The sequence below is a fragment of the Epinephelus lanceolatus genome, chromosome 3, assembly GCF_041903045.1.
Source record: "Epinephelus lanceolatus isolate andai-2023 chromosome 3, ASM4190304v1, whole genome shotgun sequence".
NCBI lineage: Eukaryota > Metazoa > Chordata > Actinopteri > Perciformes > Serranidae > Epinephelus > Epinephelus lanceolatus.
Genome location: NC_135736.1, coordinates 9,803,420 through 9,821,139, shown reverse-complemented (window position 1 = coordinate 9,821,139; position 17,720 = coordinate 9,803,420). Strand labels below are relative to the sequence as shown.

Genomic DNA, 17,720 nt, shown 5'->3' with positions numbered 1-17,720 from the left:
ATGTTGATAGTAACAATTTTAGTTTGAAGAGTGTGTGCGTCTGAGTGTGTTTAAGAAATGGTAAGCCATGTATAGACGCCATCAAAAACCTCACTAACAGGTGCACAAACATTTACTAAGTCCATTCGCATAGCTTGAGGCCCTGTGAACAAGGATACAACTGTCAGACCCAGACAGCCTGGCCATGACGTGACATATGACACACTATTCCTGGTATGATAGTCTTGATCTCACTTCCCATAGTGAGGTCTGAGAGGGCTATTATTGATCCTACAGCCAGTAGATAAGTGAACATAAAAAAACAAAACAAAAAAACAACAGAAAAGACAAAAATCACCCAGTGGGAGCGACTGTTGCGTTGGTTTTACGCATCAGCATGATGGATTGTAAGCTCAGTTCTGCTGGCCTGTCCAAAACCTGCATATTGAGGTCACTGGATCACCGCTGCAGCTCTGTGTGCTGGGTTGGGGGGCTGGGGGGTGGGTTGGGAAACATAATGAAGTGTCAGGGGCCCTGTTGCTAGAGATGCAGAGAGAGGGTCAGGGGGAATGAGGGGAGAGGCTGTCAGTTCCGCGTAAGAACGTCACATCTCGACGTCTCTTTTGGAAAAGGAGTGACAGAGGAGAGCCAGACAAGTGCGATTATCTGGCGCATAAAGAGACCAAACAGCCTCCAGCTGGACACCAAGAACAGAGAAGCAGTCTGCACCCTGAGCAGGATTATAGGCGCACTTTGTCGTCCTATTTTAACAACATTTAGCCTTTAAAAAGTGTTTTTTAATGCGCCCTTAAAATTGGTCCCTGAGATGTTTTTTTCACAATGGATCTAATGATGGATGAACTTCAGGACTTGTTTATCTCAACTTTTTATTAGACCAAGTATGGAATTATAAAAGCATTATCTTTCAGTTTTTTTCGGAGTACCATTGCTCTCCTTTGGGGTATTTTTACGCACAGCCCTCTTGTGTTTGGGTGAAACTTTCTTAAGTGCGTTGGAACTTTTTGTGCGCTTTCAATTATTATCCAGCTCGCCTGATTCCTCAACTCAACCATCAGTATCACATCTCGCTCCTGGCTGTACTTGTGATAGCAACACAGATTGCTTTATACTTTTCGCAGACCGGCTGCGGTGCCTCCTAAACGGGGGTTGGGCACCTTGTGTTTTCTTTCTCCATATATTTTGAAGTGTTTCTCAACTGTGGACGGCAATATAATCTACCATTTGAAATGCTGCCTCTGGCCCCTCTGTTTCTCCTCGTTTTCCCCGCTGCGCTCTTTGTGGCCGCGCAAGGCGCCGGAGACCTCCACGGTTTCACGTTCCACGCTGGGAGCGCAGGTTTCGACCCCGCAGGTACTACACAAGAGACACTGAATCAAATAGGAAAGCTGTCAGTTGTCACCCTTGTGCTTGACAAAGCCATTGCATCGCACCAGAGCTGCCCTGTCATCGCCAGTAATGGGCAATTATTATAGGCACGACATCAATCTCGTGTGCGCACTGGCACTGCTCACAATGACAGACGGTCATGCATCTGTTTCCAAATGCATTTGTCGTGTGATTGATTCTTTTTTTAAACTTGCCGTCTGATGATGAAAAAATACAAACTTTATATTTTATTTGCACAAGTTGTGATGACTGGCGTTTCTACGGAGCCCCGAAAGGAGTTTCTTTTTTTTAGTATTGTGAGCACAAGTTAATTATCTTGTAGGAACAATATAATTATTTAGTGTGAAAAAGTTATTATCTTGCAGGAACAAAATACCTACCTTTGCACACAAGGTAACTATCTTATAGGAACAAGTTAATTACCTTGTGCATACAAAGTCATTATCTTGTAAATATCTTGTGGGAACAAGTTAAATTATTTTATGGGAACAAGGTAATTACCTTGTGCATACAAAGTAATTATCTTGCGGGAACAAGTTAAATCATTCTGTGGGAACAAGTTAATTATCTTGTGTGTACAAAGTAATTGTCTTGTGGGAACATCTTAATTATCTTGTGCATACAAAGTCATTATCTTGTAAATATCTTGTAAGAACAAGTTAAATCATTTTATGGGAACAAGGTAATTACCTTGTGCATACAAAGTAATTATCTTGCGGGAACAAGTTAAATCATTTTGTGGGAACAAGGTAATTATCTTGTGTGTACAAAATAAATATCTTGCGGGAACAAGTTAATTATCTTGTAAATATCTTGTGGGAACATGTTAAATCATTTTATGGGAACAAGGTAATTATCCTGTGCATACAAAGTAATTATCTTGTGGGAACAAGTTAATTATCTTGAAACTATATTGTGGGAACATGTTAAATCATTTTGTGGGAACAAGGTAATTACCTTGTGCATACAAAGTAATTATCTTGTGGGAACAAGTTAAATCATTTTGTGGGAACAAGGTAATTATCTTATGTGTACAAAATAAATATCTTGCAGTAACAAGTTAATTATCTTGTAAATATCTTGTGCAAATCATTTTATGGGAACAAGGTAATTATCCTGTGCATACAAAGTAATTATCTTGTGGGAACAAGTTAATTATCTTGTAAATATCTTGTGGTAACAAGTTAAATCATTTTATGGTAACAAGGTAATTATCTTGTGTGTACAAAATAAATATCTTGTGGGAACTAGTTCTTGTCTTGTAGGGGCAAGATAATTATCTTGTGTGTGCAAAGTAGTTATCTTGGGGGAACAAGTTATGTTGTGGAAATAAGTTAATTATCTTTTGCATATAAGATAATTATCTTGTAGGAACAAGGCGGGAACAAGTTAATTATTTTGTGTGTAGAAAGGGATTATCTTGTGGGAACAAGTTAATTAATTGTAGGAATAAGTTATTATCTTGTGGGAACAAGTTAATTATTTTTTGGGAGCAAGTAATTTTCTTGGAGGAACAAGTTCATTATCACGTAGAAACATTTGAATTATCTTGTGGGAACAAGTTATCTTTTCCCCACAAGATTAAAAATGATCACGTTTGGGGACTTTAGGGGTGCCTTAAGTTCATGAACATGTATTTATTTATTTATTTATTTAAATGGACAGAATTACATTGTTTTTAAGGCCATGTGCATTTTGGTGACACTGAATGATACAGTGACCCGCCTCATTTTAAACTACTGCTTTTTTACAGTCACATCTTGAAGAACACTTCACATTATCTGAACAGCTACTGGTAAAATGTGTTTTTTGTCTTTGTCAGTCTTGCCAATGCTGCCCAAAACACAAAGGAAACAATGATCTTTTCTTTCTCACTATATTAACACAATCTTCCAAGACTTTTTCAGTATTTGAAGAGCGTAATGTCAAAACAGTGCCACGTCAACATAGTTAATCTGGCTGCTTTTGGGCTCCAGTCCAGTGCCATGGACGCCAACAGCTTTAGCTCACCTGTGGTTGAACTCAGGTCATGTGGAGGTCCCACAGGGACACAGATAAGACATACACACATGCATTTGAGAGGGCCTTTGCATACACCATTGATATTCGATAGCCCACCTAGCTGAGAGGTTTCCTCACTGTTGAGAAATGCAAGTTTCATCAACAACCAGGAGATCACTGTCTTTGCTCTGTGCACTGGTGTGTAAACTCTTTGGGAATGAGCAGAAGCACACGGATCATTGCATGGATGACAGATAGTTTCTCTCAAAGGTCTCCATTTTGAAATACTGACAATTTCTAGTGAATCAGGAAATTGTCAAGGATTTTAACTATTTATTGACATGCAAAATAATTGTCTTGAAAGGAGCCTCTCCCATCTGTCATGAAACAATGAATCATTTGAGCCATTTTGTCCCCTCTCTTATATTCACTTAGTGTTCTTTCTGCATTTTTAGAAACCTTTGCAGTCAAGTGGTTCATGCCACAGCATCATCTTGAATTAGCATACTCCTTGGTCCTGTGCTGATATTTGGGCTGGTGGCAAGAGGATTTGCTTCTGAGATTAATGCCAATATTTTTGCAATAATGTTCTGAGAATAACGTCAGAACTCTGAGAATTTTTTTTTCCCCAGACGACACTTCTTCCCATAGCTTTATTTTTCCTTACATTGTGGGTGGGGAGTGGCTAATGTTACTGGAGCTGGCTTTGATAGTGGGTTTAACTAGCAGACCTTTGACCCTGACCCCCCTCCTCCCAGTCCCCTCTGCTCCTTTGAGCATCAAAACACACAGTCACAGAGACAAAAATGGGCTCTGACTCAGTATGGCGGTGATGACGGAAAGCTGTGTCTCATCTTCTTCTGTATTAGTGTTCCTTTAAGCTTCGGACACACTGTACAATTTAAAGTCTAATAACAACAGTTGTTTTCACCCTGATGACGGATTTTCTAGCAAATCTCCGTTGGCATGTGACCAAGTACATACTGTCTGAACATACTGTCTTCAAACCCCTGGAAGCTATTCTAAACATAGCAAACATGATTTTGTTGTGTTGTCACTGGCAAAATGTTTTGTCATTTACATTTTGTTGAGACTGAAACTCTATCTATGAACACATGTGCAAACAGCAATTTGACCAAACTCTTGGTTCAGTGGTATCGGCCTACTATTAATTCTCAGCTCTGTTAACCAGTGGCAGAAATTTGTCATAGCGGTGGCCAGATAGTGCCAATGAGAACCAAACGCCATAACTCTAATTTCAGGAATTCCATCATGGTGTTTAGGTGTGTATACATGGAGAGTTGGGGAAATGCATACTGATATACTTTGTTTTCTTATTTTACAATTAATGTTATTAATTATCTGATGTGCACAGACTAATACCAGTACAGGTAACATTTGGAGTTCCACAACAATTGTGTTTTAATGTGTTTACCTGTGTTAGGTGATTCATTCTTATTCAAATAGGCTGGTTGCCATTTTCTTTAAAAAGACAAATGTACAGCTTTAATTTGATGGAGTTCATTGATTGTAAGGAACACAACGTTTTCTGGGAACAAGCCTACTGAAGTTTAAAAACACCATACAAAGGCCTTCAGTTATTTTTTATTATTTTTGTGAGGAGGGTGGGGGAGGTCATCAATTATATCAGGGTGGCCCTGGGCCCCCCTGGCCACTCCTTGGCAGTGCCACTGCTGGTGCAGACTTACTGGATGTTTGGTTGTGATATGATGCTAATCTTGAAAAGAAAACAAAAAGCGCCAGAACTGTAACAATTCCCTTAATGATCCCCTTATACATGTTTACCTAATACAGTACAGACAGAACTAGTTGTGTTTTCAATACAAATATTTTTATATCATTGGTGGCACGGTGGTGCAGTGGTTAGCATTGTTGCCTCACAGCAAAAGGGTTAATGCTTCGATCCCAGAGTTGGGGAGCCCTTATGTGCGGAGCTTGCATGTTTTCCCCATGTCAGCGTGGGTTTTCTCCGGGTACTCCGGCTTCCTCCCACAGTCCAAAGACATGCAGGTTAATTGGTGACTCTAAATTGCCCATAGGTGTGAATTTGACCATGCCTAGTTGTCTGTCTCTATGTGTCATAGTCAGGCGACTTGTCCAGGGTGTACCCTGCCTCTCATCTAATGTCAGCTGGGATAAGCTCCAGCCTCTTCGCAACCCCCCAACAGGATAAGCCGTCATGGAAAATGAATGAATGAATAATTATATCATGCAGTGAATGTCCAAAATCAAACTGGACATTGTTGTTTATATGTGTCCTTCATAACGTCTGGTCCAAACTTTGTATTTTAAAAGGAACCATGGCCATTGATTTTATGTTTTTGTTGAAACTTTGGATAAACAAAAAAATGAGACTTAGAGAAGAATGAATGGAGCGATTCCTTGAGTATAATTGTCTTAACCACAGTTACCCGGTACTGAAAAAATCTGATGTTTTTCTTTATATCTCGTGTTGAGTGAAATAATGATTGTTGTAATGTCATTGCCTTCCTGATGTAGACCTCTGCATGGTGGTGTATCCACCATGTATTAGCGAGGCGGATCGCTACAGCCTGGAGGCCCTGCGGAGCATCCATCAGATGATGGACGATGACCAAGATGGAGGGATTGAGGTGGAGGAGAGTGTGGAGGTACAAAACTCACTCTTTGTAAAGTGTTTACCCCATTTCCTTAACTGTTGTAAATCCCTGTGCATGTATGATCTTGTAAGAGGAAGACAGGGTAAAGCTGTACAACAACAGGTGTCCTGGCTGGTGGAAGAGTCAAATGCTACTTCAAGGATAGCAACAGTATAACTTTGCTTTTGGCTCAGTGACAAAATCAGTTTGCACTAATAGAATACTGCAGACTGGTGACCTTCATGGTCAGACTCAGTATAACTCCTCTTAATGTTTCCTTACTCCAGCTTTCCTTATCCTTCAGCCAGTTTGTTATATATTTATCTATTGCTTTTTGTACCTCTGGAGCATTTTTTGTCCACAGAAACGTTTTATAAATGAGCCAAAAACAAAACAGATTTTTTATTCAGTCCTGTTAACAAGTGATTAGTCATTCATCTCTGCATGTAGCTCAGTGCGTGTGTTTAACGGCATATTTACTGCATGTAAAAGCTTGTTTGTGCAGATGCGAGTGCATGCTTTGTGATTTTGTTTTTTTGTTGTTGTTGATAATGCAATGATGTCTACAGTGAATAAGTATTTTGCCCAAGGAGTGTGTGAGTCTCTAGTTGTATGTCACATTGGTAGTAAATCCAGAATTCTAGCATGCCATTGCCCTCCAGAATGCAGTTTAGGGATACAGTATCCGGGGGCTCGGGTTGCAGTTGCCATAGAGATGCCGGGGAGGGGGGGCCGGGCTCATGAGAGCACAGCCCCAAGATTCCTCTAGCCATCATATGAAGCCTCCGTTTACGGCCAAGGACACATTCCAAGACAGCACACACACCCACACACACACACACACACACGCACACACATTGGTGTGCAACACACGCAATGCTTCTGCATGTATTCTAAATAAATACAGTCCCAAAACACCCACTCCTTATTCCTAGATTGAAATCCAAGTACACAACTCAGTGCAACACTCAACTAACTTATTCTGGACAGAGTGCTTTGCGCTCAGCTTATGGTATGTGCTCTGTGACCTCTAACCTTGCTCTTTAAGGTTGCATCTGATTAAAAAAGTCTTTATTTTCATGTCCTTTGTAGTTCATCATTGAGGACATGAAGCAGCAGCAGACCAACAAACACAGCCACCTGCACAGAGAAGACCAACACATCACAGTTGAGGAGCTCTGGAAGGGCTGGAAATCGTCTGAAGGTGTGTGTGTGTGTGTGTGTGTGTGTGTGTAAGAGAGAGAGAGGGGGAGTGTGTCCAAAAATGTTCAGCTCGATTTTGTCTCACTATGTCATCTTTCCTTGTCTCACTCAGTGCATAATTGGACTCAGGATGACGTGCTTCGCTGGCTGAAGGATTTTGTTGAGTTGCCCCAGTATGAAAGGAACTTTAAGGACTTTAAAGTCAATGGAAACACACTCCCTCGGTGAGGATATCCAATGACAATGCTATAGTCCTCTGAGACTGATGCTGTGTCTCAAATCTGATACTCCTGTTAGTATGTGGTACACTGCATACACTATGTACTTACTTGTGTAGTGCAAAATGTTGACAGAGTGGTGTTGTCTTAAATCAAGCATGGCTGGTGTGCAGTTACCGGAAATGATGATTGCAAAATTTGTTGGCTTTCCCTCTGCTTGGCAAATTGCAGCCAAACATAAATGTAACCTACACTCATAGATCATATAGCTTACGCCACAACACATGTAATGTCACTGTGGACATGTGCAGCCATGGATGGATTACTGAATGGACCTACTAGGACCAGGCCCAGGGGACCAAAGTGTCTTTACCTGCAAAATGTCTCTTAAATTAACAGGTACAGATCAAGAAGGGAGTCAAGAAGTCAACAAGGAGATGCAAAAGAACTACAGTGAGAAATAAAGTAACAATTAAAAGGGGCATAAATAACCATAAAACACAAAAATGACCACAGAGACAAAAACATCCATAAAAGACACAAAGTGACCTCAACGATATGCTGAATGACTACAAACAAATTACTGCAAATTGTTTAATGACCACAAAGGGACACAATGACCAAAAAAGACAAAAAATGATCTACAGAAGACACAAAATTACTACAATATGACCAAGGTGATACAAAATGAATATAGGTTGAAAAAACAGCTATAAAAGACACAAAAGGACCTCAAAGATATGCGAAATGACTACAAAGAGACAAAAATAACAGAAATGACCTTAAAGATACCCAAAATAATAAAAAACAGACACAAAATTACTATAAACAGATACAAAATGACCACAAAGGGACACAAGATGATCACAAGGGGACAAAAACAAACAAAAAAGACACAAAATGACCCAAAAGAGACATAAAATAACCAGAAACAGATACCAAATGACCTCAAAAAGAAACACAACCACCTCAAATAGAAACAAAACTGCAAAAGATGCATAACGACTACAAAGAGACAGAAAACAACAACAAAGAGAAGCAAAATCCACCACAAAGTCTGTGTCTTGCTCCTCTTTAGGAGAGGTGGTGGGGCCACTTGCTAATCTGTTAACTGTTAGCTAGCTAGCGCCATGTAGGCAATATGGCGACCATTGAGGGCGAGAAGTGTCCAATTTTCCACACTCAGCTTTTTGATTGTTATGAATGTACCATCCAGGTAGTCATAGTGCACTTCCGTCCACTTCAGTTGCTCTTCCTGAGGTTTCTACCGTTTTTTTCCCCCAGTAAAGGGTTTTTTTTGGGGAGTTTTTCCTTATCCACTGTGAGGGTCCTAAGGACAGAGGGATGTTGTATGCTGTAAACCCTGTGAGGCAAATTGTGATTTGTGATATTGGGCTTTATAAATAAAATTGATTGAATTGATTGATTGACTGCATTTTGTGGTAATTCTCAGTGTGAATGCACTTATGCACTGAAAATAGCAAGCGTAAGTACAGAAGTATCTGATTTGAGACACAAGTCTTGTACGATGTTGTACAAGCTGTTCACTGTAAAACCAGTTGTTGTAAAGAGTCATGATATAACAAGCTGAACTCTGACATCTGTGTGCAGGATTGCAGCCAATGAGCCTTCATTCCTGAGTGGCTATCTGAGGGTACAGGACCAGAGAGACAAACAGAAGCTCAATATCAAAGCTCTGGATGTCGTTCTGTTTGGACCGCCTACACGTAAGGAGTCACCCTATTCCCTTGCCCTGATCTCATGTGTCTTTAGTGTATCTGTTCCTGTTCTGCCTATTTTCCTCTTCAGCTCACATTCCTACCAACTCTCCCAGTTTCCTCAGACTTCTGTTCATTTTAATGTTCCCCCAAGAAAGCTCTAGCAATTTCTCATCCTTAAAAAAAAAAGAAAGAAAAAATTTAAAATAAACTTGCTTATTTTATTCACACCATATCTTGTCAACCTGGCAACTCAAATGTTACTCATTTCAAGGTCAATTTAAAACAATGTGGCAGTGTCACAGTGTGTATGTCACAGTGGGAAAAGCACAGGTGAAAGTAGTAAACTCAGTGGTGGGGAATCCATTCAGCTGATTCGAGTTCAGGTTCCTGGAATTGTGCATGCTGGCTTACTGACTCACTGTCATGGCTTATAGAGACACTTGGATAGAACACAGCCATTGTTAATGTCATTAGTAACACCTGTGCTTTTTCTAATGCACACATGCACAGTGTTGAGGAGAAGTCTAATCAGGCATAACAAGTGAAAACATCCGTGTGGATGGGTGTACAGGGGTTTTAAAGCTAGTTTTAACATTTACAAAATAAGTTTTGTGATAATTCATGAAACTGTCACTATATCCTGACAGTGTACCAGCTTTCAAGAGCACAGCAGCAGGTTGCATCTGAGGTTGTTAAGCAACCTCAACAAGCAGCATATAATAGCCTGAGTGTAGAGCTGATCTTCGTCCAGGCGCTGTTTGTGCATAGGCCTGTTGTCCGAGGCACAGATGTAAAGCTCAGGTAGCCCTGCACTAAAATGATCAACTTCTCCTCCACATTAACCACAGACTGATATTTACAGAAGAAGGGAAAGATATCTGTCAGCTGTGATTGGTTGGTCCTTGTCACATGACATGCAGTGGTGCTGCTGTGCTCCAAAAGTTGAACTCAGTTTATCTCAGGCTGGCCATCACAGCTACATTGTCTACATTAAATCTACATTAAAAACAATGGATAGTGGATATTGGATAAACAATGGGTTGGAAAAACATGGCATGTGTACGGCCCTTAAATGGGCTAAAACATTTTTTGTCAATAGAAATATGAGAGATTCTAGTTTGGCATGTTTTTCAAGGTGTTTTGGGCTTACTTGGTGTTTCTAGCTTTATGTGTCACGTTCAGTCTATTATCCCATCATCTGTGACACATTTTTCATCCATCCACCATTAATAATTATCAATCGCCTTCTGTTTCACCATAGGTCCCCCTCATAACTACATGAAGGATCTGCTGCTCATTGTATCTGTGGTGATGGGAGTTGGAGGCTGCTGGTTTGCTCAGGCCCAAAACAAAGTCAGTAAAATCCACATAGCCAGGATGATGAAAGATTTGGAAAGTCTGCAGAGGGCTGAACAGAGCCTCATAGATCTGCAGGAACAGTGAGTATTCCGTTACCAGTCTCTCTCACTTACTGTACATCATGGAGTTGACTTTGCTTTGTTTGATTGTACTAAAAAATTTCACTTTCTCAGACTGGAGCGAGCACAGGAAGAAAAACGTAATGTCGCTGAGGAGAAACAGAGCCTGGAGGAGAAGATGAGGGATGAGATCATGGGGGCGCAGGAGGAGGCTTACCGACTGCATGAGCTGAGGCAGGGAGCTGTCAGTGAGCTCAGCCGCCTCCGATATGCAGAGGAAGAGCTGGAGCAGGTAGACACACCACTGGTGGAATGCTGCACTAGATGCTACTTGCAATAGTTTGGAAAGTTTGAGCGCAGTTTCTAACAGTTTTTCTACATACTTATCTCTAACATTTGACTGATGCCATCCTTCTCAGGTGCGTGGAGCACTGAAGCAGGCAGAGAAGGACATGCAGGCTAGCTGGACGGCCTCAGAGGCCCTCCAGCTATGGTTGCAGCTGACACATGAGGTGGAGGTCCAGTACTACAATGTCAAGAAGCATAGCGCAGAACTACAGCTTGCCACTGCCAAGGAAGAGGTAATGCATGATAAAGGGGGACGTACATGAAAAACACATAAGTAATATTTAGATCGACTGCATTAGATATGTAAGCATGTAATTGCAAAAAATGTAAAGGGCTACATTTTTATAATATCCAACAACTTGCCTAGATACCTATCAACTTACCTGCACCTATACTTCCTTACAGGCAGAGAGGATTAAGAAGAAAAGGAGTTCTGTGTTTGGCACGCTCCATGTCGCCCACAGCTCCTCTCTCGACCAAGTTGACCACAAGATCCTGGAGGCAAAGTGAGTCGCAAAAGAGCATATGCAAGTTTTGTTTTTGTCTGTCACAGTGAATATGTAACACATGTCACAAAGGTATTTGTATCTTCCAAAGGAATGCCTTGTCTGAAGTGACAGCCTGCCTGCGGGAGCGCCTTCATCGCTGGCAGCAGATCGAGCGCATCTGTGGCTTCCCCATTATTAGGAATCCTGGCCTATCAAACCTCACTGCTCAGCTCTACTCGGACTCAATTCCCCTTGGAGTTCCCAGAGTGCCTCAGCCATCTTGCTCATGCCATAGCTCCATCCATGGATCTATAGAGGATCTGTTAGAAGAGTCTCCAATCTTACCACAGATGCCAGGTAAATCACAGGAATGATAACTTTTTGATACTTAATTTGGATCTACAATAGTGTCCAGTGTTCAGATCTGTTGACTGCTGAGGCCATGATCCCTCATGTTCTGTTAATTTGGCACCCATCTGTATGTATATGCTATATCCTCCTGAGACCCAAACTCTGGTTTGGTATACATTTTTAATTTATTTTAGCTAACAAATATAAAAAAAACGAAATATTGTCAATGATAATTAGGTCCCTTTGTCCTCAAAGAGACGATAGTAAAGTTCCAATGTCTTCACACGAGTACTTCCAAATTAACAGTGTCTTAGTTTGTTACTGTTGCTAAAATTGGTCAAATGTGTTGCCATATCAAACTACAAACATTGTTAATCACAAATAAACAAGTTTCAACTATAAAATGTGATCAGGTTTTGGACCTTGTCCATTTTTGTGTCGGGATCAGACTGACTTGGCAGAGATGGCTGACATTTTGTTTTTACATGGATTAGTGTATTGTGCTCTTACTACCACTAGATGGCACAAAAAGTGTCCATGAACGAGGACAATAGGATTAAGTTAAGTAGAATTAAGTCTAAGATCAAGTAAACCCAAAATGCGATGGCCTCATATGAGGACACAGCCTCTTGGGAGGGTATGGTATCAGTCAATTCAATGCTGCAAATTTAGCAAATCAATCTAAACGCTGTAGATAAACTGCTTCACAATTGACATGATTTGCACATAATTATGAACCAGGAGTCAATGGTACAAATACATGATTTAAAAAAAAAATGTGTGAACTTATTTTCCCGTCGGCCACCGAACTAACAAAGATGTATGGACAAACCTTGCTGTACTAGTTTAAGGTCATAAAGTAGAGGTACATATTCATTGGTAAATCACAGTCATATGTTAATGATCAGTTTCAGTGATTGGTTTGTCTTTGGCTTTCCACCAGTTCCAGTTCCACCACTGAAGCGCTCTCCTCGAACCCGAGGATCCACCATATGTCGATCACGTCGTCCCGGTGTGATAACTCAACCACCAACCACTATGATCTCCCCAGACCCTGACCTTCTTATCCCCATCCGAGCCCCATACCCTCATGAGGAAGAGGGACTCCTTATGAAAACTCTAAAGAAACAGTACGTGTTCTTGCCCTTAACATTTAGAGGCCAATCTGTTTTAACACACAGCTAATGTTAAACCATTAGGTATTAGCAACGCTTTTATTTCCTGACTCCTTCCTTCTTTCCTTCCTTGTCTTTTCTTTCCCTTATTTTCCCCTTCTTTTCTCTCAACAACAGAGACTCCCAAGAGAGGTTCACAGACACAGAATATATGGCCTCACCTCCTCTAAGCAAGATGTTCCCTAGTCCCAGTGTTGACACTCCCTCTCAAAAGCTCTATCATGATGAAACTGAACTACTTTCAGACAGCTCCATCACAAATCCTTTTAGTACAGAAGTAGAAGCTGTTGTTGAATCTCCAGTTCGCAAAGTTTCTGTAGAAGAGCTTGAAGCTTCTGCAGATGTTTCATGCAGAAAGGTGCCAAAAGACACAGTGTTGGATACTTCTTTGGAAGTCCCCTCTTTGAGGACATCCAAAAATGAGTCTTTGATTGAAGCTACATCAAGGAAGATATCCAGAGACAGGAGTGAAGTTCCCATGGATGTTGCAGTTAGAAAGGAGCTATCCAGTGAGCTGGATGTAGAATTCCTCAGCCGGAAAGTAGAGAGAGATACAAAGGGGGATTTGATGGACACTACTTCAAAGAATGTATACCGAGAAAGAGGTGATTTACCTCTGGATGTGAGAAAGCTGATTTGGAATGATTTAGATGCAACAACAGATGTGACATATAGGAAGATGCCAAGAGATATGATGGGGGCTTCAATTGACAGTGCTTCAAGAAGGATAACACGAGATGATGTTGAGCGTCAGTATGACTCAGTATCCAGAAGGATTACAAAAGATTCAGTGGGAACGTCCTTAGACACAGCGTCTAGAATGCTTCCACGGAACAAAGGAGAATGCCAGCTTGATTCTTCTGTGAGGGTGTTAGCAAAGGACAAAATGGTTGAAGCAGCTAGAACACCACCAAGAAAGATATCCAGAGATGAACTAGAGTATTGTGCAGATACTGCTTCCATAAAGATGCTACCCAGAGAGAGATTTGAAGGACTAATGGATAGCTCGTCCTCTGCAGAGAAGAAAGAGTTTGGTTTGGAACCATCAAGTAGGAGCATACTGAGAGAAGAACTCGAGATGTCCGCTGGTTCTCTCAGAAGGAGAATACTAAGAATGCCAAGAGATGACCTAGACACTTCCATAGACACTCCCACAGGTAAAATCTCCTGGGATAGAGTTGATGTTCCAATGGAAATTCCTGAACAATCAGTACTGAGGGAAGAGATGGGAGTATCTGAATCAAGTCAATCTCTAGGTCGAATTGGACAGCCAGACCTTATGGTAACGTCCCAGGTACCATGGAAGTCCTCGTCAGACCTTTACACTGGCCCATTGAGCCAGCTTGTGTATGATGGAATCCTTGAGAAGTCCTGTAACTCCATGGCCATTACCCCAACCAGTCTCTCTTCCTCAACACCCAGCTTACCCCAGGGCAGGCTGCCAGCAGAGACAGAGCCACCAGTGCCACCACCAAGGGCTGCCATCTCATCTCCAGCATCATCCTCTGAGAATGGAGATGAGAAGAACAAGCACAAGGAAAAGAACAAGAAATCCTTAAGGCTGAAAAATCTTTTTAAAAAGAAAAATGAGTCAACTCCAGAGAAGATTCAAAGTGGTCTTCAGAAACTCTGACGATCAGCTTAGAATGGTTTCTTTAAGTCTTTCTTTATTATTATTATTTTTTTTATTGAATCAGAAAGTAGAGTTTCAGAACCTCACTGAAGATATCTCATCTCTGTTTTCTTTTCTGTTTTAAGTCTTATGTAGACATATGGTTGATGCCATATATTATTTTAGATGCATATTTTTTGAGGGTTTGCCTATGGTTGAAGGATTGAATGATGTTTAAACTGACGCTGCTCTTCTGTGTAACAGAGGCAATGCTTGAATTCACGTTAAACCTCGATTGAAGACATTTTATGCTGAAGAAAATCAATGCATTTTAGTTCTATGCAAAAATGTAGTTTAATTAAATAATGTCCCGATCAAAGCTGATTTCTATATGTGTTTTTGTCTTCATGTTCTTCTCACATGTTTGAAGTGGGAGAGTCTAAGTTGGAATAATGTGATGTAACATATTTCCATGCACTAATCAGGACATAATCATGTTTAAATCAGAATCTGGTCATACCTGGGGGATGATTCGATTTTCAGATTATTAAACCCCACCGATACTGTTCTAATGAAGCAGATTAGGTGAGTTTTTTAGGTTTGGACTCTGAATAAATAATATCTAAGGATGGTCATCTCTTAACTTTACATTTGAATTTTGCTTATTTATTGTTGACTATTTATTGTTACTCAGGATTTACATAAGATTTGAAACAAGTTATCAGGGGTCTTAAATATGTTTGACAGCTGAATAGGTCTGGGCTGGGGAAATGTAGCCCAATGCGAAGAATAACTTGATATTATAACAAGAAAGAGAAATCCCTTTATTGCTTTCATATCAGATTTTGTATAGATTGTCCAATAATATTTTGTGTATTTATGGAAAGAGGTGTGTCAGTGTTGATCTGTTGTTTCAGGTTTAGACAGCCTCTTTTCTTTCTTTAAACCTCCAGTTAAGTTCAAATGCCATTTTCAGTCAACATCAGCACTTTTAAGGTGTGGTACCCCTGCAAAATGTTGCTGACACAAAGTAACTTTTTTTTTAATGACACTGTCCTCTGATGCACAAGTCATAACTGAAATTGCTGACTACTTTTCTGCTCTTGAAAATGGGTCACCCTTAACATAGCCAATACTGACCCATTTCAGAAAGCACCTGTCCTGATCCTGATCCTGTGGATTGGCCTGGGACAACCCACGTGTAATTGAAAATGTTCTGCTTTGTTTTGCCAAATGCTCACGAACAGTTTGCTTTCTAGCTGTTTTTTTTTTATGAGCACATTTAAATGCATATTTTTGAATGCTTGTGTTACTGATTTTATGTTTATTTTCTTGTTTACATGCAAATCAGGATCTTGAGTTTATTAAAAATGAATTGGAAAAATAAGAAATTTCTTTTAATTGATCTGAAAATTGCTCATTGAATAAGTTTTTTTATTTTTTTGTTTGTTTGCTTCGTTGCTTGTTTGTTTGCTTGTTTTTCCTTGTCTTAGACAAGAACAAGACTTAATTGTAATATGAATGTAAGATGTCAGACTGTTGTTATCTGGTGATTTATTAACAAGTGATGATAGAGGAAATAAACAAGGAGATTTAATTAGGAAATGCTGTGCAATGTTCTGCAATAAAGAGCCTAAACATTGCCAGCATGGATGTATTGTTATTGTTGGCGTAATACAATACATTAAAATCACCATAAAACATTTAACACAGTTAGCCAAATGAAGGACAGAAAATCTGAATATACAAGCAGCCAGAGTGAATTTAGAAATAAACACAGTAGTTTGAACTGCTCAGGGCCAAACCTCTTCTGGTGACCTCTTTGGTTTGGTTTTTACTCATCATCTCCACTAGAGGTCAGGAGAGTAGCCAGCAGTTAACAACATTTCCTCCAGTAAACTGATTTCAAGGTTATCTCTATTGTCCCACAAAGTTGAAATTTGTCTGCTGTCATGCTGCAGCCATAAAGACAACATTCCACAGAACATTCCAAAAAAAAACATACATACAAAGTAACAAAATTTAATAAATAAAAGTAGCAAGCTTCTAAAAACCTCAAGGCAAGCAGAAACAGCAAACACATCAGCAATAATCATAAAAAAAGGAAACCCTACTCCCCTAAAATCCCTTAAACGGCTTCAATATCTGCCATTATTTAGAGGTTTCATTGACACAGAGATAAAGGGCTTTTTACATCTTTTTAATCTGCTACAAGGGACTCTGAACCTCCTACCAGAGAACAGTAGGTGCTACTTGTGTTGTAGAACACAGGATGGGTCACTACTATCCTATTAGCTTTCCTTAGTGTTGCCTGTTTGACCCCTATAGTCTTACATGCAATATGCATCAGTTGGAGCATTTTGGACTTTAGCTGCACAGAGAGGTTCCCAAACCAAGCTGTGATGCCATATAAGCCTCTCTAAGACTGCCTGATACAAAAACAAAAATATGTTTTTGACCAAAACCATGAACTTCAAGTCAGCGGAGGAAATGCAGCCATTGTTATAATCTGCTACGGAGACTATCCCCAGGGGTGTGTCAAGTATATTTATCTAAACACACAATCTGTGTCCTCAGTATCTATTATACATTTCATTGAGTTACATACACTTTCAGCAGGCCACTTATCTGCAGTTTCAGTCTGTCTGCATGATGAGCTCTGCAGTCAAGCTGTTTGTTACTGTGGGTTTCCTGTTAAGCTTTACTGGTCACATGGTCTTCAAAATGTGGTTGAGGTTAACTTCATTGCATAGTCTGTATGTTGTAACTTTTTTCAAAAATGACCAAGGCACTAACATTGGAGGCAATCAATCCGCAATAAATTTGGGCAGATATCTAATGTCTGCTGTCTAATTTCATCAGTAGGTAAATAAGGCATTCACCTGCATCATTATTTACAGCGTTGGCTTTGAGAGTAATCGTCTATGAAGTTTTTCATTTTATTTTTTTTTCTCCTGACATGCTGTGGGTTTTTACAGTGTTGTTCAGTGGCTGAACTGCACCATTGAAAAAAAAAAAGTGACCGCATAGCAGCATGCTCTCATCTCATTGCCTGTGTACATGGTCCCAAATAAATTCAACTAGAATAATCACTTTAAGATAACCACATTAAACAATTATAAAATAAGATATATATTATATTTTATTTTATTTCATTATA

At 40.0% G+C, this 17,720-nt stretch overlaps 1 protein-coding gene across 1 annotated transcript; it reads left to right on the top strand.

Annotated features, from left to right (window-relative positions):
* The first annotated feature begins 540 nt into the window (after positions 1 to 540).
* On the top strand, positions 541 to 17,283 carry stim2a (tromal interaction molecule 2a). The gene is made up of 12 exons (XM_033625345.2): positions 541 to 1,350; positions 5,908 to 6,038; positions 7,119 to 7,230; positions 7,342 to 7,453; positions 9,059 to 9,174; positions 10,430 to 10,607; positions 10,701 to 10,878; positions 11,006 to 11,167; positions 11,340 to 11,440; positions 11,532 to 11,779; positions 12,717 to 12,903; positions 13,066 to 17,283. Exons 1-12 carry the CDS (start codon positions 1,227 to 1,229, stop codon positions 14,579 to 14,581), a joined length of 3,165 nt encoding a protein of 1,054 aa, XP_033481236.1. The 5' UTR covers positions 541 to 1,226; the 3' UTR covers positions 14,582 to 17,283.
* Positions 17,284 to 17,720: the final 437 nt, after the last annotated feature.

Coding starts and splice junctions, on each gene's coding strand:
- stim2a (XM_033625345.2), top strand. CDS start 1,227: ATGCTGCCTCTGGCCCCTCTGTTTCTCCTCGTTTTCCCCGCTGCGCTC. Junction 7,454..9,058: donor AATGGAAACACACTCCCTCG/GTGAGGATATCC, acceptor ATCTGTGTGCAG/GATTGCAGCCAATGAGCCTT. Junction 12,904..13,065: donor ATGAAAACTCTAAAGAAACA/GTACGTGTTCTT, acceptor TCTCAACAACAG/AGACTCCCAAGAGAGGTTCA.